Below are 24,554 nucleotides of genomic sequence, written 5' to 3'. Positions count from 1 at the left end.
ATAATTACCAGCCTAGTTCTTTCCAGGTCTTTTGTTAAGGGAATAAGATACACTTTTCATTAACAGTGATTATAATTAGTTACTGGAACCATGCACAGATGGCCTGGGAGAGCAGGAGAGATCTCCAGGCATTTCAGACAGCCCTCGGGATGTCTCCTCTCAAAGGTCTGCTTGTGCTCTGCCAGTGACCCAGCTCTCACTGGGACCAAGAGATCACTCAAGGCAAGGGATCACCACCTTCACCGATCCAGGAGGAGCCAGGGCACAAACAGCATCATCCCCCAGGGCCAGACTTCCACTTCTTGTCCTCAGCTGGACAACAGCTTCCACCAAAAGCCTCTGTCGCAGAGAAAAGCTCACAGCTAAAACTGTTCTGTCTTTTGATGCATCTGCAGGTTGTGCTGTGAGTTCCCAGACCTGGCACAGAAGCTGCGTGCTGTGGCCACCAAGAAAGGGCTGAGCTGCTGCTCGCATGCAGCTGGCCAGGAAGGGAGGAGAACATCACCCGAAACCAGACTGAGGAAGTGCCAGCCACGTGGGGACAGCAGGCATCTGTAGCCCCCGGGCTAGGAAGAGTCTATGCCTTGCTTGGTGGCCCGCTGAGCTGTACAGACATTTGGCTGCGCGTCGGGACAGTCTGCCTCCAGGACACACCAACAAACAGAGGGAAAATGGAGCACGGAGGTGGCACTGGAGTAAAGAAAGACAAACAAAGTCTGATGTTTCATTGCACTGTGGGTGGGGGAGGCGGTGGCTGGATGCAGGGGTAGATTGGTGGGACATAACTAATTACTCACACACTTCATCCTAACACACACCCAACTCATCTCGCTGCAGCCCCTGGCCCAGGGGTGGCAAATGATTAAATAACCAGAGGACCTGACATTTTTTCCCACTCCAAAAGGACAAGGTCTTATTCTCAGGTGTCCGCGATGCCTCTTTGCCACTGTTTTTGCTCCCTTCATGCTTTATTGCTTCCTGGTTGCGTGGCAGGAGCCCGGGCTCCTTATCAAGCCTGCCCTGAAGGTGACGTGTTGGCTGAGCAGCCATCCCCTCCTGCCACCACTACAAAGCCCTGGCCTGCCCTGCCAGCCAGCAGATCACCAGAAAGATAATCATTTGTGCCTGCCGGTGATACATTTGCAGACATAACTACATAACTAGCACCACATCACACGTCTTGGGGCAAAAAAAACAAACAAACAAACAAAAAAACACACACCTAAAAACCAACAAAGTCCAGCACCTATGCCAGAAAGGAATGCCAGATGTCTTCCTGCTGTAAAATACAGTGGGTAAGCTCTGAGTGTGCCCACACCTAGCCCTGACCTCCACCATGTCCCCCTTGTTCTTATGCTCAGCCCCAGGCGATTGCTCTTGGCCACAGCTGGAGACTGGGGACGCTGGGCTGGATGGTGCCGCATGGTTGTCTCACCTCCCTTCTCAAATACGAGCACTTAAGAGGTCCTGCTGTTCCAAACGGAGGCATGAACTTGTGCTCCAGACAGACGCTCCCCATCTGCCTCTTTCAAGCCCGAACGTACCCAGTTGAAGCCTCCAGACAGACCTCGGATCAAATCAACAATAACAAATTTGTAGGCGAGACTGCCAAGCACGGCTTCGACTGCTCCCACAGAGCAAGGGGGTTGTCAGCGAGCACATCCCAGCCCAATGGGATGTGTTTTTTTTTTTTTTTTTTGCTGTGGGCAAAGACGAGCTCTGCTCATCCTCCCGGGCTCCTGCATCCTCTCCGTGCCACGCTGCTGCTGCCGGCTCTGCAGACAGCCGCCGCCGCTCTCCAGGCAGTGCCCTGCCCGTGCCTGGCACCCTGGTGATCTGAAACCTGGTTTGAACTGGCTGTTCGACTGCACTCTGCTCTACAATTAACCAAATTAAAGTAACAAGCTCTGACATAAACCCCATTTGCTGATCTTGCCAGCTGCCAAGACTCTGGTAATTGCGCCAGCGAGCGATGGGTCACCTGGGGCCTTCCTGCGGGAGGGCCCTATTTCAGGCCACGCGCGGCATGTTCAGACCCTCTCTTTTGAGAAATGTTTCATTTGCGCCTCCGTCGTGTCCGTTCCAGTCTTAACAGCAAAGCAATCTTCTGTTGCAGAAAGCCGTTAATCATAATTAAGGATTTTTAACTTGCCTGAACAGCGAGGGGAGGGAACACAGCCATGGAGAGTACTCGGCAGGAGAGGGGGCGTGCGGTGGGGGCATGCAGTGCATCTCCCTCGCAGAGGAAACAGAGCCAGGGAAAAACATGTTGTATGTACAAACAAAAAACCCAAAGGAGAAGATCCACTCAGCTGTTGAGCCACTTCCTGGGAAAAGCAGTGAAAGTTCAACTGACTGAGTCAGAAAAACAAGACAATAAGGAGCTCGCAGGCGCCAGGGTTAGGAGAGCATCTGCAGCAGCTTGCAGCTCCCCAGGACGTGCCCACTTGGTAGCTGCAGAAGTTGTTTGCTTCTCCCCAATTGCTGTTGCTGGCCTTCCTGCTCTGCATTACACAGTTTTGTACAGCAGCTTTTAAACTTGGGCCCTGTAGCAGGCGAGTTTATGGGTGTTTGCTAACGGTCTGAAAGACACCTCTGGAAATCCTGGACCAGCAGAGAGTATCCAAGGAGGAGCCAGAGCTCCTGGGATACGTTCCTGATTCTCATCACGGGCTGTGGACAAGTTATGGCACCTCTCATTTCAATTGCTTCCTTCTGTTTTATGGAGAAACGCCTCTCCTCCCAGTGCTTTGTAAATACCATTCATAAGGAGCTATTATTTCTCCTTTGGGCTGAAGCTGAGGGTCCGTGCTGCTGGATTCACCGCCCCACAACACCCTACCAGGTCTATCACAGACCTCAAGGCGTTCAGGGAGTCCAGAGTCTGCAAAAGAGTTAGCTGCTCCCTGGAGCTGTGTACACATACTAACAGGAGTGGGAGAGGACTCCCCCACTCACCTTCCTAGGTTGAGAAATTCCTAAATACCATGGGAATTTGCCTACATCCACTATCCACTAACTGCTGACAAAATCTTCCTGAGAGGTTTCTGAAAGCTGAGGAACCAATATTTTGAGCTCCTCCTTTTGCAGTGGTCCACCAGAGCACGACTCGAGCCAGACAAGTTTTATTTACCTTTCCTACCTCCTCTGCATCTCGCTGATACAACCAGCGTTGCTTCTACCCTCCTCCTCTTGTGCAAACACCTCCTGGATTTTCACAACCTCCGTGTCTGCCAGCATAACGTTTGCTGATGAAACATAAATAAGCAGACCCAGGAGCAGCGTTGTAAGCCCTGGAGTGAGGCTGAACTGCAGGCAACCAGGTGCACGGCACAGAACATCCCATGCCTTGTCCAGCAGCCAGAAAACTGAGGCAACACAGAGACCCTGGAAGAACAGGGACGCTTTGATCCTCGGCACTGGATAGAAAGGTATTTCCTAAATGCCTCCTTGTCTACCCCGATCAGGGTAGATGAACAGCAAGGTGCTAACCCTAGACAAACCACCCACTGGGTTTCCAGCCACTTGCCGTAAGCTTGGTTTTTCTTTGCTTATTTGCACAACGGGTTCAATCCACATCCATAAAAACTTGGGATTGAGAAGGACAAACAAAACTGAGCCACCTGACCAGACTCTAGAGAAGGCAAAGAGGGGCTAACTAGAGCCAAACAGCTTGATGTGCAAGACAGCCAAGAACACTTGGGCAGGACAGATCACCAGCACGTCACCCAGACCTCCTTGAATCAGAAATGAAGGCTGCTAACTGCAAGGCCATTAACAGTGCAAAAGGATCAATATAAAAATGCAGGCAAAACAACACATGCATGCACATACAGGACTGCTGACTGTATTGATACACCTTAGGCATCAACAACTGCTTCTGCTGCACCCGAAGACTCGAGAGAGGACACCCAGACAGAGGTGCAAAGAAGCAAAGTGCAAATACCAAAGTATTAGCTACTCTCTAGATAAATACGTCTGCATCGCTGGGATAGCTGCTCTTGGAAAACTGAGAAGTCAACAGAGCCTCTCATGGCAGCTGCGTTAACACCCACTCAGCTCACAACAGGAGAGAGCAGGGTGCCCTGGGGCACATGTAAGATGCACTCCTTAGGCTCCAACACAAGACTCCTACCTTCATCCAGCCTAATATTTCAGTTCCTTCAAAATAACCAACATGAGCAACATGTAACGTGCTACATCCATAACTCCTTGGAATAAAAGCTTTTCAGATGTGAAGGCACATTTCTACCCTGAGGAGTTAATGCAGCTATGAACCTCCACATAAGATATTAAACAGTTCACATCGTCGTTACTAAAACCCAAGCTTTCAGGGCGTGCAGAAAGAGCCACTCAAGCTTACAATGATCACAACAAACAGCACAGGTCACCGACTGCTTCTGAATTTTGTTGCTGCTGTTGTTGTTTGTTGTCATTAAATGCATTTTATTTATTTTTGGACAGGCAACTTCACATTTGTGAAACACAAAAGCCCCAGCAAGCTGAACTCTATCCTTGAATCCATAATTGCCAAGAATTTTCTGGGCAGAGCGGGCAAGAAACAAGTTGGCTGAACAGAAACGAACCACCAAACCAGAACAGGCAAGCTGCATAACACGAACCTGCCATGCCCACCTGGCCCCAGCATCTGAATTCACCTTTGGCTGGAGATGAAATCAAAGATTAGAGAGTGAGAGGCCCATAAAACATAATTGTGTTGTATCAGCCCTCCAGCATTAAGATGCCTGATTAATCTCCAACATGTGCTTGATGTGATTTAGAGGTGCAGAATGCTGGCAGCTTTCCCAGCTTCCTTGTTCGTGCCCTCCTTCAGCACAGGCTTCCACTTTCCGTGCTCTCTGCTAACAAGAGGGTGAGTAAGGGAAGCTATTGTGCTTTTCTTCAAAGCTTAGTCTTAGTAAAATATTTTGTTGGGAATTATGAAATATGAATTTCTGAATGCCAATATAACAAGAAACAGCACGGGCAGCTGCAGGGCACACTCTTCTTGCAATCTTTTGTGCACAAGCCTCAGCCCCAACTTGTAGGGACACAATCAAAAGCTGGAGGAACGTTTACTAACCATAGGCTTTGCCTCATCTCTGCCAAAGAGGATCTACAGCGCAAGTTAATCATGATCCATCTGGGTAAACACCCATCTGGTTTGGTTTTGGCCTCCAAATGCATCTCAGACACCTACAGCTCCACCACCAGAAGATTCCCACGTCCTGGGTTGTGTCCTAGAGCCATCCCTTGGGTGAGCTGCTCCCTCTGAGCACAGACAGCGATGCAGCAGCCACCCTGCTGCATGGAGAGACAATGCTGCCCGCTGCATCTAACTTCAGCTATCAAAAAAACAGGCCATGACCGGTGTGGCAGAAAATGAAAAAACAAAACGAAACAAAACCTAAAAACAAACTCCTAAATACTGATTTGCTGTTCAGATTCATACTTGGGTTTACCCTAGGAACGTAAGAGGTTATGAGAACTGGTCAAAGGAAAAATTGTGGCAGATTTCTTTAGCTATGCTAAGTACTTAGTGCTTTCTAAATGTCTGAGTGACAAAGCGTAGGTACACAACAAAGACAATTCAGACAATGACAACGCTTGTTTTCTCCTAGTATGTGTGTGTGAGAGGCTTGGAGTAGCCTAACATTTTGATTACCTGCCATGAAATGCAAGTTCTGTCATTTCAGCAGGACCCATCAAGAGAAATCCTACCCTCTCAGCTAAGAGCTGTATTCCCTCCTCTGTTGTTTGCTGAATTTATCTGCTTAATCCTTGACTCTTGTGACAGATTTGGCCCAAGTGGCTTTTCTTGGACATTCAGCTGATGTTGCCACTGGCAGCAGAGAAGAAAACCTCAGAGGAAAGGAAGAGGGAGTAAACTCCCTCAGGTCTTAATCACAGGATTAGCCACACACACACTGCAAATAAAAAAAAAAAGAAAAAAAAAGTTTGGATAAGAAACTAGCAAAATAACCCTCACAGAGAAAGAGATCAAATAGGCTTTTTTCTAGGAAAAGGATTTGAAAATGAAAGTACCACCCAGATGTGCATACACACACAGCACCAAGATGTTGCTCTGCAGCTGGAGTACTTAAATGGCATTTTTATTAGGCTTCACAGACATGCGAAACACATTAATTCATGACTGAATGGTTGGATCTTCATTTCTGCATTTTTAGAAACCCTCCCATGCTGAGTTTAAAAGTTGCCAGCCAGAAGGGCATCCCTAAATACCCCATTAGAAAGGGCAAACAATATCGGTGGGGGCTGTGCCAGTGCTGGCTAATATTACACACACCAATTTAAAGAAAGGGCAACATGAAAAGCAAGATTCCTTGCCTAGTCAAAATTCTCCATGGCAAATGTCTGGAGTTAAACCTGTGTACTTTGTCCTTAATTCACCTTGTGCTTGTTCAGCAAATGCAGCTCTGCTGGCCTCCGACAAGCACAACGAAGGGAACTAGACAGACAATGCTGACTGTCGCCAGCAAAACAGGCACTTGAGGCACTGCAGACAAGAATTTTAAGATCAGAAATAAGGCGTTAAGAGGGAAAAGGGACAATAACCTCAATAAAATTAATTGAGTGTCACGTTTTGTTTCCTTGAGTCCCAAAAGCTCATTTTTTTTAAACAGAACTTCTGGCCAGGAGTCACAGCAAGGTCTGTAGCCCAGCACTGTGCAGCAGCCAGAAACCTCACTGCTTGTGCTGCTCAGGGTTAGATACACAGTCAAGGAACCCTAAAACACCCACAAAGGAAGGTCAAGTATTCCTTTAATTCTGAGATATGATTCTAGATTTTTTTTTTATATGAGAACTTGCTGAATTTCCTTACATATAAGAAGCATGAGTGCATCCTTAAAGATCAGCACGCTTCTCGATGGTTTCATTCCTAGGTGACTTTGCACCATGACCTGCAGGGTGATTTGGGTATGAAGAGCACAGCTGTGGACCCAACCACATACCTGTGCGTTGCATCCAGCAGAAACAACCCTAAAACATGCACAGTCACCTTCCAAACTGGCTGCACTGAACAGTCCCAGGCACCCCAACTCCCAGCCGAATCCTGCTGCCTGCTCACCAGGTACATAGCATGGTCAAAAAATACAAGACAAGGCTGACAGAAGGCAATTTGGGAGAGCTGCTAAAACACAACAACAAGCAAAAAAAATAAATCCTTGTTCTTTCTATGAGTAGAGTAAAAAAATGCTGATCCTGTCTATGCCACGAGTTATTTATGCTGTTTGGGTGGTACAGACTGGAGGGCTGTACAGATGGGGGTACAAATACAAGGTTTTACACACTAATAGGCTAAAGCCAGGACACTGAACTTTTAAAGCAGCACAGCTTCAGTCACACAAAGGCTTTTAAAAGTTTAACTTTTATATTAGTGAAATAATTGCGTCCCAAGTGGATCAGTTATACTGAGTCAAGCCTCAAGAAGTTGAAAGGCTGTCTTAAGTAGGAAACCAATTTCTCCCCTCCTTTTGAGGGCATGAAAGAAGATATGAAACAGCTGTCCGCAGAAAGAACACAGGATTTGCTTGTGATCTGTGTGGTAATATTGCCACATACTTCTTTGTCTTGAGATGTTACTGCTTTTTGGAAAATAATGAAAATGTTCAATGGCAAGATAACAAGAAATAAAAACAACAAAAGCTGAAGGCGGAAGGTCAATGCAGAGAAGGACATACTTCTGTGAAGTCTCAAAAGTTTCCACATTTGAGCAAGAAACTGTGGCATTGCTCCTCTGTTTATGGATACTGTAAACACAAAACAGCAATGGGAAAGCAACCATTCAAGCACGCTAATCGGCTGTGCTCTGACTCTACCCAGAGTGTCATGGGAACATGCAACCCCTCCACCGCTGAAATTTCAGCACCGGAGAAATCGCCACAGGAGGATTTTCCACTTGGCGTGTATCGCACCCCAGCAGCCGTTGCCAGCTTGGGACTGAATCTTCAGAGCTCGTAGGGGTAGTGCTAAGAGTCCTCTTTGTCCAAGGAGCACTGTGAGTGGCATAAAAGAAAACAAGGGCGCACACAGGAGCTGAAAAAGCAGGACACTGCCATGGCGAAGGGGCTCAGATCACCCACCTATTCAGAGGTTAATTGGGCTTTTAGAAGAAAAAACTTACCATTTTAAAGTGTCAGCACTTCAAAAGACTGGGCCTGTAGTATTTTGCCTGGAGAAGATCCAGCAGCTCTTCACTGTGCTACTAGTGCCCAGCACAACCTCAAGGAGCACTGGCATGAAGGCTTCCAACGCACTGACTTTGTCTCCCTGCTCCAAGGCAGGTTCGCCTTACTTGATCCACTCCTGAGGGATGTTTACTAACCTGCTGTTGCAAATCTCTGCTGAAACAAGTCTCACAGCCTCTCTGGACAATCTACTTGAGCTCTGCAGTATAGTTAAAAAATGTTTTTCTAACAGCTAATCTAAAATTTCACTCGACTCACAGATTGCACTCGTTTTTCTCATCCAAGTGAAGACTGAGAACAGTGCAGCGTTTTCCCATTTTTAGTATGCTTTAAGTGATGGCAGTACGTTCTCCTCTGAAGGAAAAAAAAAAAGAGAAATGACAGTTTCCTGATGTATCCCTGCTACATAAGAGTGTTATCTGCCATAATTTAAAGAAAAACAGAAAGTTGCAAAAGACACATGTATGTGAAAGCTAAGAGGAAGGGCATATGAAGGGAGCTTGCAAATTCTTAATGATTTAGCAGAGAGCTTGCAACTTCCATAAGGAGATTAATAAAATCCATGTAAGACCATGGGCAGAATCCTAGGCAGTAGGTTGTAAAATAGAAACCCAGACAAGCAGTAGTGTGTCACTTAGGAGGGCATAAAAACGCAGGCTTTGTAAGGAATGTCCCCTGTAGATGCCCATGTTGCCAGCCTGATCCACTCTCTTTTACAATGATTATGGTGTGCACACACAGGATGAAAATTTATTTGCCTTCAGGTGTTAAAATCTAACTACTGCCTTTGACTGTGGCAATTTTTATTCTGTCTTAGGTGTCAAGGTTGTTTAACAGAAGACTAAATGTCAGCTATACATTAATTTAGCAGAAGACTAAATGGCAACACACACATAAGTCACAGTTAGTACGTCTTGAGACCCACCACAAACTTGAAACTGTAATAGGTTTCATACCACCTCCATCCAAAAGATGTACACAGAGGGAAGCAGCTTCAAACATGCTATAGCTTTAGCATAGACCAGCTTTTCTGAGGCAGCACAAAAGGTGAAAGCCATTTGTTCAGCGCTGGCCTGTTATCCTGTTGAGCTGTGCACTTTGTAGGGTCAGCTAAGGGCACGAGAAAGCAGCAACCAGGACATCTTTGCTAGGGAGAACTGCACAAAAGACTCCATTCATAAGTCATCAGATGTACCACTGGCAGCCAAAAGACTATGTATTATAATACTGGGAGAAGAGAAAAAACAAAGATTACAAGTTATCAGTAGATTAAAAAAAGCTGCTGAGACAGAGGAATATAGGAAGGGTGGGGTTTATACACAAGACCAAACTCTCATCTTGTTTACAGCTTATAAACCTATGGAATTAACATATATATCTACATGAGGGACCAGGAGAGTGATTTACCCTCAGAAGAAGGACCAAAGATCAGTACAGAAGGAGGGAAGGTGATTCTGAAAATGCAAATTAAGATTATTATCTTCAAATAAAAAAAAAATAAATGTAAAGACTTCTAATGGTGTAAAGAACTATCAAAGGTTTATTTTTACTTTTCCTTCTAAGAGGGGGAAAAGTTCAGCAAAGCAGTCTAGGGAGATATGAAGAGGAGGGAGGTATATTCTGTGATAAGCCTCAAACAAGGTTCCTGTTGAGTGCAAGCACTGAGCTGGAAGAAAATAAAACCTCTGATAAAGCAAGAAATTCTGCAAAGACAGCACTTGTTCCCATAGCTGAGACAGGAATTAAAATGCTCACGTGCATACACATACCGCCCCCCTGCTAGTACAGAGACAGGAGGAACTATCCATAGTCTATTTATGTTTGTTATATAGCTACTTTTATCCACATTGAACAAGTAGGGTTTGTACTATTCCCTGAATGTTTTTGTTTGTTTGTTTTAAACAGAACTCACACACACACACACAAAAAAAAAAACAAACAAACAAACAACAAAACAACAGACAGTAAAGCCTATCTGTGTAGGTTAGTTAATCAAAGGAGTTTGGAACAAAATATCTCCCTAGATTTTGAGAGGATTTTTAAAGTGTATAAAGCAAATAAGCAAAGAAAAAAAAGGGGGAGGGTAGAAAACTTGCTTTATCTTCCCATTTCTATAAACATTTTTTGGTTGTTAGTTGACAGACATGAATGCTGCTGTCAGCTGAGAGTCCTAATGAGTTCATTATACAGTGAGAGCACGGGTTTCTGCAGCCTTGGCTGAGCTAGCTGTCTGAGCCTTTCTCTAGCATGAGCTTTCCCTGTGAACTTGCCTGAGATGTTCCATACTTCAGTGAGGTGAATAAAAAAATGTTGTAAATAAAATGCATAAGTGCACTCAGCCCCTTACAAAGCACAAGCTGGAAATACCTGACGAGCATGCAAGAAATCAAAAGATGCTTGCAATGCACTTCTGCTAGCTCTGAAATGCTTGGGACAGGACTGTTGGGTTTTATCCCCAATTCCTAGATTCTGCTGCAACTACATTCAAAAGAAAAAGGAAATGTACTCACCCCTTGCAAGCTGAACGAAGCCAAGAATGATGATCAAAGCCAGTGCCAGCAGTTTTGCCGCAGCAAAGGCATCCTGAACACGAGTAGCAGCTTTCACACTGTAACAGTTCACTGCTGTGAGGAGCACTGAAAGAAATGGACAAGAAGAGACACATCAGCTTTCAGTAAAACAAATTATGACAAATTGGTATTTGCTTTTCGCCAAAACCTAAACAAATGTGAAGTGTCTCTTAAAAAAAAAAAGCAACAAACACATTCCATGAAGTTCACGAGTGCAACTACATGCAATGGTTTCAGGAGCTCTTTTCTAGTGACTTGACAGAGTCGAGACCATTCCAATATCACACCAGCCACAAGCAGCCTTCAGTCACTGAGGATCACATACTGACTTCTTTCAGCCTGAAGTTCAGAACTCTGTGTTCTTCTTCAAAAATTTGCCACGTTTTCAGTAACAAATTTCAAGTTTTGAGTTGTTTTGTTTGGGATCTGAAATAGTAACTTGTCAAAAACCAAGACTTTGCAGCTATGTACTTCTCTGTTCTCTCTCTCATTTTTGCAGCAGGCAGTTTGAATGGTGCATGCACCCCTTGGGACAGGGAACTGCCCTTCTGCACTGGAAAGTACATTTCTGAGGGCATACAAATAAAAGTGGTTACCGCAACCATTAGACTCAAAGTACTCAGCTGCAATCCCTCTTAAGTTGATCCAATTAATGTTGCATGGAAACACCACAAAAATGTCAGGACAACTTCCAGAAGTGATATATTGTTACTTGGTTAACAATAGCACCTAGAAGGCTACCAAGGCCACATTGTGCTGCCCACTGCACAAAAGAAAACAAAAGCAAGCAGCCCTGACACAATCAACAACCTAGGAAACAAAAAAAGCCTGCAGGTCAGCAGTGCAAAGGGAAGGGAACCCAGATCTGATGAAATCCTCAAGCTGTTGCCAAACACAGCACTTACTGGCTGAGTTTCAACTGCTTCGGAGAAAATAATGGTTAAAATCTTTATTGATTGTCCAAGCCACTTGGTATTTCTGTGCCCTGGTCATCTCCTGCTCCCCGGAGCTTGCTACAGAGACGGGCAAATGTCACAGAGAGAGTGACAGCGCCCCACGTGCTGGATGCCCTCCCCTCCTCCTTGTCCCTGTGCACTAAGCCACCCCTTGTCCCCTCAACATCCTGCCAGCCGGCTTGTCACCACCACCACCATGGCCCGCGACATGCCCCCAGGGCCAACCAGTCACCGAGCAGCTCAGGGAGGAGTGGATGGACGTCAACCTTCCCTCTTTAGCCAGAGGCTTCTCCCTGCGGGCTCTGATCCTTTCCCACTCAGGTTGCAGCTTGTATTTTTACTCTGCAGGAGCCAGGCAAGTTTTTCTAAAGCAGGGAGAGGACGGAGCAAGGCAACCAGCGCTGTTCTGTTACAGGATGTGCTCGAATAAAACCCGGCTACTGCGGTCCTTCAGATGCCTGCCACCCATTTCCCTTTCACTCTGGCAAAGGCTCTTTCCCACATCCTGCAGCTCGTTTTCACAGGACCACCCCTGTCCCTGCCAGAGCCAAGCAGCTGCTCCCCCAGACATTCAGGCTGGACACAGATGACCCTCCAGAGGTTATCGGCTATATCTGTACTCACAGTTAAAAGCCCAGAGCATTTGGTGCAGGTATTTCAGCCTTCATCAGTCCCCAGAGGAGACAAGAGGGGGCTCAGCCGCACCTTCACCAGGTCAGGCTCCAGCCCAAAGCCTGTCCCCGTGGGGCTGAGCCATGTGGGGTGCTTCAGAACAGGGGGGGCAGAAGGCTGATAAAGGCAGAAATACCAGGAGCTGGATGGCTTGTGCCCTTAGACCCCCGACACGCACTGAGCATCACAGGGAAAACCCCAATTCTCCTTTTTTTTTTTTTTTTTTCTCTCCAATTTTTGCTCGTCAGCTCAGAGCAAAGGCACGCTCCCACAGCCTCCCATCCTGTTTTCCAGGCAGGGCACAAGTGGGACTAGCACAAAAAAATGCAAAGTGAGAAGTAAAATGATGGGAGGAGGAATGAGCACTGACATTTAAAAGGGTCTTATCAGTTGTCTGCCGCCCTGCATCTTGCCCGGCCTGTGAGAAAGCAGACACAGTGGAAATTGCTCAGGAAATCCCAGAGCCCAGGAACAGCCTTGCAAGAACTTATAAACACTCAGATGTGCCCATGGCTGGCATCAGAGGCCCCAGTCTTCAGGGACTCCAGTTTCTGTGGCTGACAGCAATGATTAAATTTAGGGTTCCCGCTCGAGTGAGCACCCCGGAGTGACAGGATTTCCTGGTGACTCAGAGCACACAGAGGCAAGAAGGGATGCAAATTGCATCAGTCATTCACACACAGGTCTGAGAGCCTGCGATGACCACAGCACAACGGCAATATGCAGCAGGATAAGAGGATTTTTGCTTCCATGTACTGCTCAGCTAAGAGCTGTAGAAGAAGCTTGTAGGGGATCTTTAGGTGGGGAAGAACAAAGCCAGTCCCAGTGCAGCAGAAGGCATGTCCCAGATGCCTCCTTTCAGGACCATTGGCTTTTTTTCCTCTCCCTTGCAAAGCCCTAGGACCTAACATCATTTGAACACGAGAGTATAAAGCTAGGAAAAAAAGAGAGCTGGAAATCTTCACAAAGAAAAGCAAGGGATCCAATTTAAACTACAAGAACGAAAGGCAGCAGTAAATGAGGAATTTTAGATTCAATTTTTGGGGGATCATCAAGTTGAAGCCCATTTGGGAGTCTGGGCACTTGGAGTTGGTGAGAGCGAACTGACCCAGGGCGGCAAGGCCGAGCTGCTTTGTTTTGGCCGACCTGCCTCATTTTGGCCAATATGCTTCGTTTTGGCCGAGCTGCCTCCACACAGAGCAGAGAGCAGGCGATGAGGAACAGCACTGAGGCCGGTCACGCTGCCTCTATCACACAGCCCCCCCGCCACGTGCTGCTCCAGGCAGATAGGCCCCGGTGCAGACACCACGTGCACGGCCTTGGAGGCCTTTCAGCACCAGGCCGGCAGTGCCAGGTTAGCAGGGCCACGGCTCTATCACCCTGCAGCAAGAGACCCGGACACGTCCATACAGATATACAGGAGAGGAGAAAACACTAAAATAGATAGCAAGGTCATCCTGCTGGGTGTCTGTGCAACGGGGAGGCAGGGAAGAGGAGAGAAGGAAGCTGTGAAATGACACTAAGCACACAGGACAGCTCGTCTCCCAAAAACACCTCTGGTGAATCCTGCTGGGGAGGGAACCGAGGATCCAGGATTCACTTCGACCAGCGATTATGCTAAAAATAAATCTCCCCTTGTTTACAGAGGGATATTTAAAGGATGAGCTAACCCGTCTAAAAGCACACTTTTCCCGTTAGCGAGGGCAGCCCCTGGAGGTGCACCATTTACATTCTCTTCCCCATTTAGGCATTCTGTTTCTTTGACAATCGCTGGTTCAGCCTCCCCGGTAACTACCGACTTCGCCTGGATCGTTTTTCATGTTCTGGTTCTGTACGAAGTCGGCTGCTTGGGCTGCGGGACTGCAGCAGTGTACATAAAAGGCAAGAGCTTCTACACGATCCCAAACTGAAAAGCACCACAAGCTTCTTTATTCAGCCCTCAGAAACATATCAGTGCCAGATAACCAGGCTTTGGAAAAATAAGAAAACACTTTGGGCCAGAGACTGCGAATAGGGCTGAGATCTTCCATGCCAGTCATGACTCAGGGTCCTTCACGCCACGATCTCTCTGCTTTGCTTTTCCCACCATGGAATAATATTTGTCTTTCCTAAAGGAGTGTGGTAGAGTTATTACACTTTAATGTTTTCCAACATCAGACAGGCTAAAACAAAACAAACCAAAACCAAAACAAAAACAGTCTCACTCACTAGAAAGACTCGTACAGACACCGACATGAAGCAACAGACCAAGTGCTTTTTCAGTAAAACTCCAACACAAATTCCAGTGGTTGCTAAACTTCTCAGGAGACCAGAGGGCTGGGGTTTCTTAAAACACAACATTTTACCCCTTTTTTATTCCTTTAATCTGAGGTGCTGCCCTGTGAAGCAGGGGCTGAGGGACTCCTGGCGCTTCTCCACTCACCTGAAATGAACTGCTTTACATGAACAACAGGGAAAGCTTCACAGTCACAGTCACAGCTACTCTATAAATCAGCGCCATGATACAACGCAGGGAAAGATCAGACCACGCTGCCCTAATTTCCATAGCACCCTTCCTAAAGCCACTGCTGCTGGCAGCTGTCAGAAACCAGCTCGGCAGCAAGGCAGCCCTTCGGTGTGATCTATCGGAGCTGTTCTCAGGAGTGAGTCTAGGAATAAGAATTTCAGCACAATCTGAAGTGACACCATCTGCCTGATCCAGCAGCTCCTCTCCAAAGGCTTCACATAATTGGGATAACAGGAGTGAGAGTGCTGCAGAGATCTGAAATGTAAAAGAGGGTGCTATTTTTTTTTTTTTTTAAATCCTTGGTAGAAATGAAGAAGATACTCAGCTGTAGACAGAACATACAAAGTACTACATACCCCTTCATCTCTTCTGGTGACTTCTTGTACGAAATAGCCCGGCTCCCAGGGGAGCTGCACTCCAAGCCACTCAAGCCACCCCTGGCATGGGGAAGGTAACAGGACCTGGCAGCCAGGGGCTTCCAAGGAGACATTTGGCTTTATAAAGACAACAGAGGGTCTGGTTTCAATTATTTATCTGTCCTAGTAGTCCCAAATGGCTTCAGGCACGTCACTTAACCTGTTCTGCTGGCACTCAGAGGCGTAACTGGGTGATTTCCCCCTTGCACTGATAGGAACAAAGGATAAACTGACTAAAACAACATAGGATCCAACAGAGTTTCTTCTCTACTCCCACTCCCTCTTATTTTATGGACATATTCCTCTGAACATTCGTGGTTTCAAGTTCCAAGATCCCTCCCAGATATAATTTCTGTATGACAATGGGAATAAATCCCTACAAAGCAGATACAGAAAGGGATTGTGACAGTCCCCACACAGAATAAGGCCATGATGAATGCACTATATGCAACAACATCTCCCGTGTCTAAAAAGCAAGGGCAGGACACAGTAAAGCTCCCCTGTGGGAGCATGTAGTTCTGCCTAACGCAAACAGTACATGAATGGAGCCTTAATACAGGTAAGCCAGGGCTCGGCATTTATGATGAAATGGTCTTGGCAATTATTCCCTAGAAGAGGGCAGGGCTGCAACGGGTAATGGAAGGCAGCCAAGGACCGGAGATGGAGTAAAGACAGCATTCGAGGTGGCTGCATTTGAAAAAATGCAAATGGACGAACAACAGATCTACGGCCCTGTGCACTCATCCTCATTCATGGGGAAAAAAGGATCCGATTCCAGCAGCCTATGTGACTTGTTGACTGGGAGTGTTTGCTTAATGCCTTCCCAAGATCTTTAGCAGCTTTTCAGGTGAAGTGCTTCTGAAATGGGTGTAAGAGCTCTTGAGATACTGGTACAGCTGCCTTCACGCTGCGTGAGGTCACACACTACCTGGGGAGCCTTGCACAGTATCAGTTTTGTTCTTTATTTTATTTCCTGTATGTTTTCCTGTCGTGGTTTGCAGTGCTTCCCACTTCCTATATAATTCTGTATACGCCTCTACAATGAAGATGAATGTATTTAAGCAGCTTGCAAATATATATATAGCTAAATATATAAATTTAGTTAACTTACTGCAAGTTACCCATGAATTCCTATTCATGATATTTCGAGACCGGAATGAAAGGGAAATGTAGGGCAGGGAAATTTGTGGAACACGTTGTGGGAAAGAATGAGGAAGAATGAAGAGAAATGCTCCACCTCAGCTTTCCTACCAGGAAAACAGGGACTGTAATGCTGACCACACGCAGAGGATGAATCATGCAGTAACTCCTGTTTATATCTCACACATTTCTAAAGTACTTAGTCCTTACAAACCTAAGATGATGCTTCCATTTACCTCCTGCCATGAGATGTTAATTTTCTCCTTGTAATTACAGAACAGTTCCCAGCTCCTTTCTATTGCTGCATCCTAAAGCCAGAGCTGCTCCTTCCCCTCTTTGTAAAGTGCAGACATGTTTTGTCTCCTAGCTGGGGCCGTGCACACAATTTTCAAGCAGAGACAAGGCAAGCTGAGCACATGGCCACCAAGAAGCAAGCCACAGGGATGACACCAGTACATAGCACAGAAACAAAGTAGTCCACAAGCTTTAAAGAGAGCACGCTGCCTGGTGAGAACTGCTGCCTAAGCCCACGAGAGGTTAGACGCGTCTAAAATAAGAGTTACTCTACATAGTACAAACAAGTAAGGGCACTACACTGCCTACAGTAGTTTAAACAGGTTGGACTAGATGATCTCCAGAGGTCCCTTCCAACCTCAACCATTCTGTGAAACCAATACCTTAACTATTTACTAAGGCTAAAAAAACACCACCTTACATTCAGGCAGCTGTGAAGCTACAGAGCCTCCCTGTAGCCTCAGGTACCTATTTCTAGTAGCACAGCCTAACACCAGACACGCATACAAGGGTGTGCACAGAAAAAGGGTTGGGAAATTTCAGCTTGATAGATACTGGGTGAAGCCTCATGCCCTGCACACTGGTGGAGAGAAAAGGCAGAAGGGAAACCTCCGCAGATATTTCTTCAAGGACCACTCTGTGGAGAAACGAGGCTATTGGAAAGGAGCACTTAGCCCCAGAGAGAATGTGTCTATGTTAAAATTAACTTGTATTAATAATAATCACACCTGGAAGCAGTTTCCTTTTCATTTTTCCTCCCAGAACAGAAATGCTGAGGAATTAGGAGATGAGCACATCAACAAGTGACAGGTAAAAGAAGGCAAAGGCTGCCTTCCCACTGGATTTAAGAGGGATCCTTTCCAGAGCCACCTCCCCGCTGAGACCATGAACCCTGGATGTCTCTAACAAGCAGCCCTTTTGGCTAGCTTCAGCCAACAAATGTGGTGTGTGGCATGGAGGCTATATACAGTCGGTGCTTTCACTGGTTACAGAGTGGAAAAAAAATGAGGAAAGAGGTATCTATACACTGAACAGAGGAAGAAGAGGGTTAGCAACAAGATGCACATAACAATAACCACCACCAGACAAGGTGGGAAGAACAGAAGAACCACCACCCTGGGGAAAGGAATGCTTCTCACTTCAGTTCGTGTTGCACAGGACAAAGAGAGGGGCTGTAAAGCTGACCGCTGTCACAGCTCCATCTCTCAGCCAACTTTCAGTTCCAGAAAGCCTCTGGTGCTGTACCAGGCTCAGAAAAGGCACACAGAGAAGTTAGCACCAAGGGGGAATAACGTGAGTATTTCGTCATGTATCACAGCTCCCAGAAGCATCCACACCCTCAAATTTCCAGAACTCTGCAAGATTAAATTAACAAGCACTTACTTGCCATCTCTTGAGAGCTGTGCCAACCTTGTGCAGCACGGGGCAGAAAGGCAGCACCAGGGACTGCCCAAAGGAAGAGCTCCATGAAGAATTTCAGGTTTGCAGATACTGCAGAGCCTGGATCTCAAGCTGCACGTGATTACCATAATTTCATATGAATTATCTTCTAAACAGCAAACGAAGCCTTACTAATATTTTATGTGCATGTTAAGCCCCACGGAGATGTCACCATCCTTGCAAAACAGATGGTCAGCTACTCCAGATTCTTACCTGGATCACGATTATGCTACACTTTCACAGCAGCACCTTCCCCTCGCTGTACTGAATTAGGTTCCACAAATCCTCAGGAGGGTGGCTGGCCTTCAGCATTGAGTGCTAAATCCTGGGTCACGAACTTAATGAAAAATTCCAGGCAGGTTTTAGTGAAAATCCCACTACCTATGCCAGGCAGGGGGGCAGAATTCAGCTCTGTAGGCTGCCTGGCAAGAAACTGCTTCCTTGTCCATCGCGTTTGGATTGGGACACACTGGGACTGCCAGACTACTGGAATACTCGAAATACTTCGCGATGTTGCTTTGAATTAGACTGATTATGGGGAGTTTCTCTGAAAAAGCCTTCCCAATTTGTTCATGTTAGAAGAGCAAGACTCCAAAGGATCTCAGTGGTAATGTAAATCATTCAAATACAATAAAATTTAATGGGACATTTGTTGCGAGAGCCAAGAGAGGGGTGCCAAGAAATGCAGTAGTTGCTTGCTGTGTTACAAGAGTCCTCCAAGCCCTCATCCATTTCAGGAGAGTCCTGCTAGTGTCAGGGGCTATTTTCATTAATGCTACTCTCTCTAATTAAACGCAGATTTTAAGAAAGCAATCTCTGTCTTGCAACATCAGCTGTACAGTAGGGATCCTACAGAGACCCCTTCCTTCCATTCTGATCAAACAAGTTCACATTTACAGATGCAGCTTAGTTACTGAATCCACCTTACTCAAAGAAAAGGAAAAAAAAGCCTTCAGAGCTTTACACCTCGCTTGGCCTGACAGATTAATTCCAAGCATCAACGCTGCAGAATAAACCCATCTTAGACACGTATACAGTATTTTATGCTTGCTTTACTTACCATTTAATAGCTGATGAGTTCAAAATCCACCTACAGCTTCACTTTAAATCTGGGTAGCTGTTTGACCAGCTGTTTAAAGTAAAACATCGGTACCAGATAAAGACGTTCCTGCTTTCAACACGTGCGGTTTCTAGCTGAAATGCTGCCACTGAATATTCACTTATAGACTATAGCTATAATTTGGCAAGCATTCAAGGCACGTGCTTGCACACTTTTGCCAGACCCTGGATTTGATGCTATTCTCCTTTAACTCACCATGCACTCAAGGGGCTGGCAGGCACTTAAGCTTCCATATGACACGTGCTGGTAGATATAACTCAACTCTGCACTGACTGCTACTATTCCTCCACTACGAGGATGCTTGTAACAAGAGAGACAAATGACAAGTATGTGCTCATTTTGCTGGAATTCCACGCTAGCAGAAGGAGTGCCCGAAGTAATATTTCAGAAGTGGCAAAGGAAGCCTAGAGAACTTTGCAGGAAGATTAAAATACTGGAGCTTTGGCAGCAGCAGATATCGCTGCAGCAATACTGGGGTTATTCTTGCCAGATTAGCATATATAATTAATAAGTGATAAAAGGCTTGAGAAGCTAACACTCAAATCAGTCATTTGACATTGGGGATCAAGAGTAAAATTATATGCAACTGGCAGAGTTTCTCAAGCTTCTCTGGAGCAGATTATGTTGTCAAGTATAAAATAACCTGTTATGCAGCACACAAGGGGTGCGAAGCAGGCTGTGTATAAGAATGTGTGTAGGAAGAACAGTTCAGGCACTTGTGAAACACCAAGCAAGAATGAGTTCATGTCTGGAAACAACATTATCCTGTCTCCCTTCTCTACAGGAAATTTATTGTACTACAGTTCAAAGAGCTATCACATGTTGAAAATCTTCAAATTAGCAGCTGGAAGTAAGAACTATGTATGTTATCTTTAACCGGATAATTTGAAACTTCCTATCCTTGAGCCACCTGCAGAACATACACAAGCATTGGGCTGTGCTCTGTGATTTTTAATGATTTTTGTTAAGGTTTATCAGTTTGTCAATATTTATGTTATCAACTATGAGAAGCCAGCACCTCGTAACTCTCTGTCCATCTTCTCTAGAAGGGGAAAAGTTGGTCTACAAGAGATCGTATTTAAGGGAATTCAAATGGCTCTTGAATTTTCATGCCTATCCAAAAATTCTCGGTTTCACAAACTTTTTCTGTTAAAAATACTTAGATATCAGGTGGGGTTTCCATTTGTTTTCCTTTAGCATTTGCTTTTTATGATTTATCAGCCTTAGAAGTATCAGAGATCTAATCTTTCACATTAAATGACATGCAGTTTATATGACCGTAAGCTACTTAAGTAACCCACAGCCTGAAAACCACTAATCAAGCTACCTGCAAATTCTTACACCTAGGGAGCACTGGGTGTTTCGCAGTGAACATAAAATAAGCCACACCAACGACAAACTGCTTGACCCATCTTGCTACAGGAAGACTTCCTTGTAATGAATTCTCACACTTTTATTTGACAACCTTAATTAAGCATCCGTGATGTCTTGTGGAATATGCCTCGCATACCAACTGACTGTAGATTACAATCTTGATTTCAGAAAATACCTTTTTGAAGTTAAATTCTACTTACCACCCACCTTGTTTTCTTCAGCACGTTAAGAGGAACAAAATTCCCTCTTCCAACCATATTTTTTCTTTCAAGACTGTGATTTATTCAGATTATCTTAATGCCTAGGAATTCAGTTTCTGCATTCCATGGTGGCAAATACTGAACAACACATAATTTATTCAACTGTTCAATACCAGTAACACCTGGAGGGGAAACAAGTAACTTTGTATTTCTCCTCTTATGAGAAACCATACAGTCAATTACATTTTACGTTGACACTCAAACTTTTTGCAAAGAATACAGCTGGTACTGTTTTAGATGGCTGGGCTTTGCTTGCGTAAGTCATCAACTGTTCAGGGCCCCAAATTCCCCCATTGCTTCTCAAACCATGCTTTCCCTTTCAGATAACTCATTAACATATGCTCTAGAGTGTATGACCAGATTTCCTACACTAAGGCTCCTGAAGAAAAGAACCAACAAAAAACACAGTCACTGGGTAGGGGCATGCCTGGAACAACCATGTAGCAAGCGGCTTGTTAGTCCGTGGTAGCTTTGTGTGATTTGCTTAGTCCTTGGACCAGATTTACTTCGTTTATTGTTCCCATTTCATGATGTGGTTTTGGCACCAGACAGCAGGAAAGCTAACTCCAGAAATCAAAGTTGCAGAGAACTAACTTGCTGAAGGCAATGCGCGATGAACTAACCTTTTAAAGCAGAGGAGACAAAGAAAGATTTAACCCAAAGCATAAACAAACTAGTAGCCAGGGGTGGTGGGAGTAAAGCTTGAAGAAGAAACACATGGAAATGACGCAGATTTGTCGAACCAGCAACTCTTTCTTTGGCGTTTCAAGGTAAAGGGTCAAGAACAAATTTTGCTTCGGGAAAACTACTAATTGCTAGCATAAGAAAGCTGCAGAAACTTAAACTATTTATTAGAGAAGAAAAAGTGGGAAGGAGAGCTGGCATCAAGAAGTGTCATGATGCAATCCGCCCTGTCTCTGAAGAGATCTTGCTGCAGGCAAGTCTACTTTACGCTTGTATTTATTTTCTGACCAGTAAAATGGGAACAGAGACACCTGAACCAAGCTCTTTTGGCAGAGTTCCTGCAGATGAAAAGTAGATTATTCTTGATTATGTTGTTAATTATTGTACAGTTTGCTGCCCTGCTGTTGCTTATGTTATTGTATCTGCTGGCTAGTCATATACAGTATCTATCAAAAGACTTGGTCCCTTGTGTATGAAGACATTTACAGATAATATATCTTCCCGCAAAGACCACGTGCTACAACTTGTGAATGCCTGCGATCCTCAGAGGGTGAAGGACTCTAACACAATCTCCCTTTGGACAGCACAAACGGGCTTCTCTTCACAACCTCAGAAAATAAAAATCACACGACAAACTTCCCACACCAAATAAATGTTTTATATAAATAAATAAATAAATAAATAGAATAGCTCCTCTCTGAATGTTTATTTACAATGGCACAGCAACTACCAGTGGAGTGGAACACCGACTGGCTAGGAAATAAGGGAAGAAAGGCAGAAAATCATCCAGATTTTAAATAATGGGGGATCTGGATGGGGTGACTTTGCAGTTGCCAGAGGAACACAAAATGGGGCTTCACTGGCAAAGCCCCAGACCTCAAGATACCAGAGAAAAGATGAGAGCTGCAGCAGCACGTGGCACAGCAGAGACACGAGCAGCCGTTAAGTTCATTGTGGCACGAATGAACTCCTCTGTGAGGCACCCGCTCACAGGAGTTAACATTTGCTAGCAAAAAAGAAAGCAATAACCCCAGTTTCCAAGCATGGTGTCAGTGCACATGGAGCTGAGAAATGCCTCAAAAGCGGTGCAGCAAACAGCTGGGTGGTGCAGCACAGGCCACATTCAGCACCAACTGCTGGCAGCAGATAATTCCCTGGCCCCAGCAGCTCCCACCCCAACCCGCACACAGCAGCCCCGAAGTGCTGGGGGCAGCAGAAATCCCATCCCAGCGCAGGCACCGAACCCACACCGCATTTATCGTGTGCGCTTGCTGCATGTCCCAAATCACAGGGGCTCCCTAGGCCAAAATCGCCAGCTAGGGAATCCTCGTGCTTGAATTATTTGGGATGGTGCCGTGCTTTCCACTCGCATCATTCAAAACAGAGCCAAAAAACGTGGCTGCAACCAGCACGGGGACGGAGCCAGCTGCTGTGGCTAGGTTTTGCTGTATGCAAGGAGGAAATCGGTGAGCAAGGAGACACGTGGGGCCGTGCAGCAGGACAGCGGCTACTTACGGACACACAGACAGGCCACCAGCTTGGCAGCATCGTCGGGCACCGGGCAGGTGGGGAAGATGGGCTTGAGCAGGTAGGTGGCGAAGACCAGGGCCACGATGTACTGCGAGGAGGGCCGGATGATGAGCAGCTCTATCCAGAGCTTGAGGAAGGCGGGCAGCGAGCCGTACACCTCCAGCATGTAGGCATAGTCCCCGCCGGATTTGGTGATGGTGGTGCCCAGCTCGGCGTAGCAGAGAGCCCCCACGATGGAGAACGCCCCGCAGACGGCCCACACCACCAGAGATAACCCCGGCGAGCCGGCCTGCCGCAGCACACCGGTGGGGGTGACGAAGATGCCGGAGCCGATGATGGTGCCCACGATGATGGCCACGCCGTTGAGCAGCGTGATGGAGCGCTGCAGGGCCACCCCTTCCCCTTCTCCCTCAGCCTCAGCGGCGGGCGGCGAGGGCGAGCGGGCGCAGCCGTTCTCCTGCGCCCCTCCGCCCGCCGCCTCCAGCATCTTCTCCATCGCTTGCTTCTCCTCCTCCTGTGCCAGCGAGGAAGCCGAGCCCGCCGGGCTCCTCTTCTTCACCGTGCTGCCGGTGCCGGCGGGGCCGCCGCTGCCCGACATGGCGGCGGGGCGCGGAGCGGGGCGCGGAGCGGAGCGGGGCGGGCGCGGCCGGGCGCTGGGGCCGCCACCATGCAGCCGCCCCTTTTGTGCCCTGTGAGGCGCCGAGGGGGGCGGCGAGCGGGGAGGGACTCTCGTACGAGGCGGGGAAGCCGCCCGCAGGACGGCCTCCTCGCCGAGGGGAGGAGGAGAGGAGGAGGAGGAGGATGGAGGGGGGGCGGCGGTGGTGCCGCCGCCCGCCGGGTGCCTCGCGCACAGCGGAGCTCGGTGCCAGAAATTCGGCAAAATTCGCGTCTCCCCCTGCCTCTGCTGCCGGTGTAAAGCCTTGTCCACCCGGACACCGAGCCAGGGCCTGCTGCTGTGTCACTCTCCTTTCTGCAGAGGCACTGCAGAAAGCTGCCTGCCATTTCTCATCGATCACCTGAAAGATCATATATATATTTTTAAAGCCAACCTGGCAAGCACACAGGCAGAACAAGCAACCTCCATGCCCCTGTCTCGCTGAATTGCCTCGTGAATGTCCTTGGATGCAAGTTCACAACAGTGCCTGAGGAACACATTCTTTAACAAATGCCTCTTGTCCTTCTAGGATAGGAGATACGGGCAAAAAGCCTGGAAGCTTGGACTCTGTGCAACAAAAGCTGCCCTTGAGAGCTGGACACGGTACCTTTGAGGAGCTGTAGCTCAGCAAGCGAGTCCCGGTGTCCTACAAGAAGTCATGCCCAAGCTCCCAAACCCAAGGTTGATGTCCTTCTTGCCCGTACCACACCCCTCCTTGCAAGTTTGA

The 24,554-nt window shown here is 46.7% G+C and overlaps 1 protein-coding gene across 1 annotated transcript in view; it reads right to left on the bottom strand.

Annotated features, from left to right (window-relative positions):
- The window catches only part of SLC7A5 (solute carrier family 7 member 5), a gene marked incomplete at its 5' end in the record, with an annotated part of 33,943 nt that extends 10,173 nt beyond the window's left edge, over positions 1-23,770 (bottom strand). Inside the window, 2 exons of the mRNA XM_084294661.1 lie at positions 10,721-10,846; positions 23,158-23,770. Coding sequence (XP_084150787.1) covers positions 10,721-10,846; positions 23,158-23,770 — 739 coding nt within the window. The remainder of the gene's footprint in view (positions 1-10,720; positions 10,847-23,157) is intronic.
- Positions 23,771-24,554: the final 784 nt, after the last annotated feature.

Source organism: Netta rufina, assembly GCF_964035555.1.
Source record: "Netta rufina genome assembly, chromosome: 13".
NCBI classification, from domain to species: domain Eukaryota; kingdom Metazoa; phylum Chordata; class Aves; order Anseriformes; family Anatidae; genus Netta; species Netta rufina.
The sequence above is the reverse complement of the archived record's forward strand: the minus strand, read 5'-3'. Positions and strand labels throughout refer to the sequence as shown.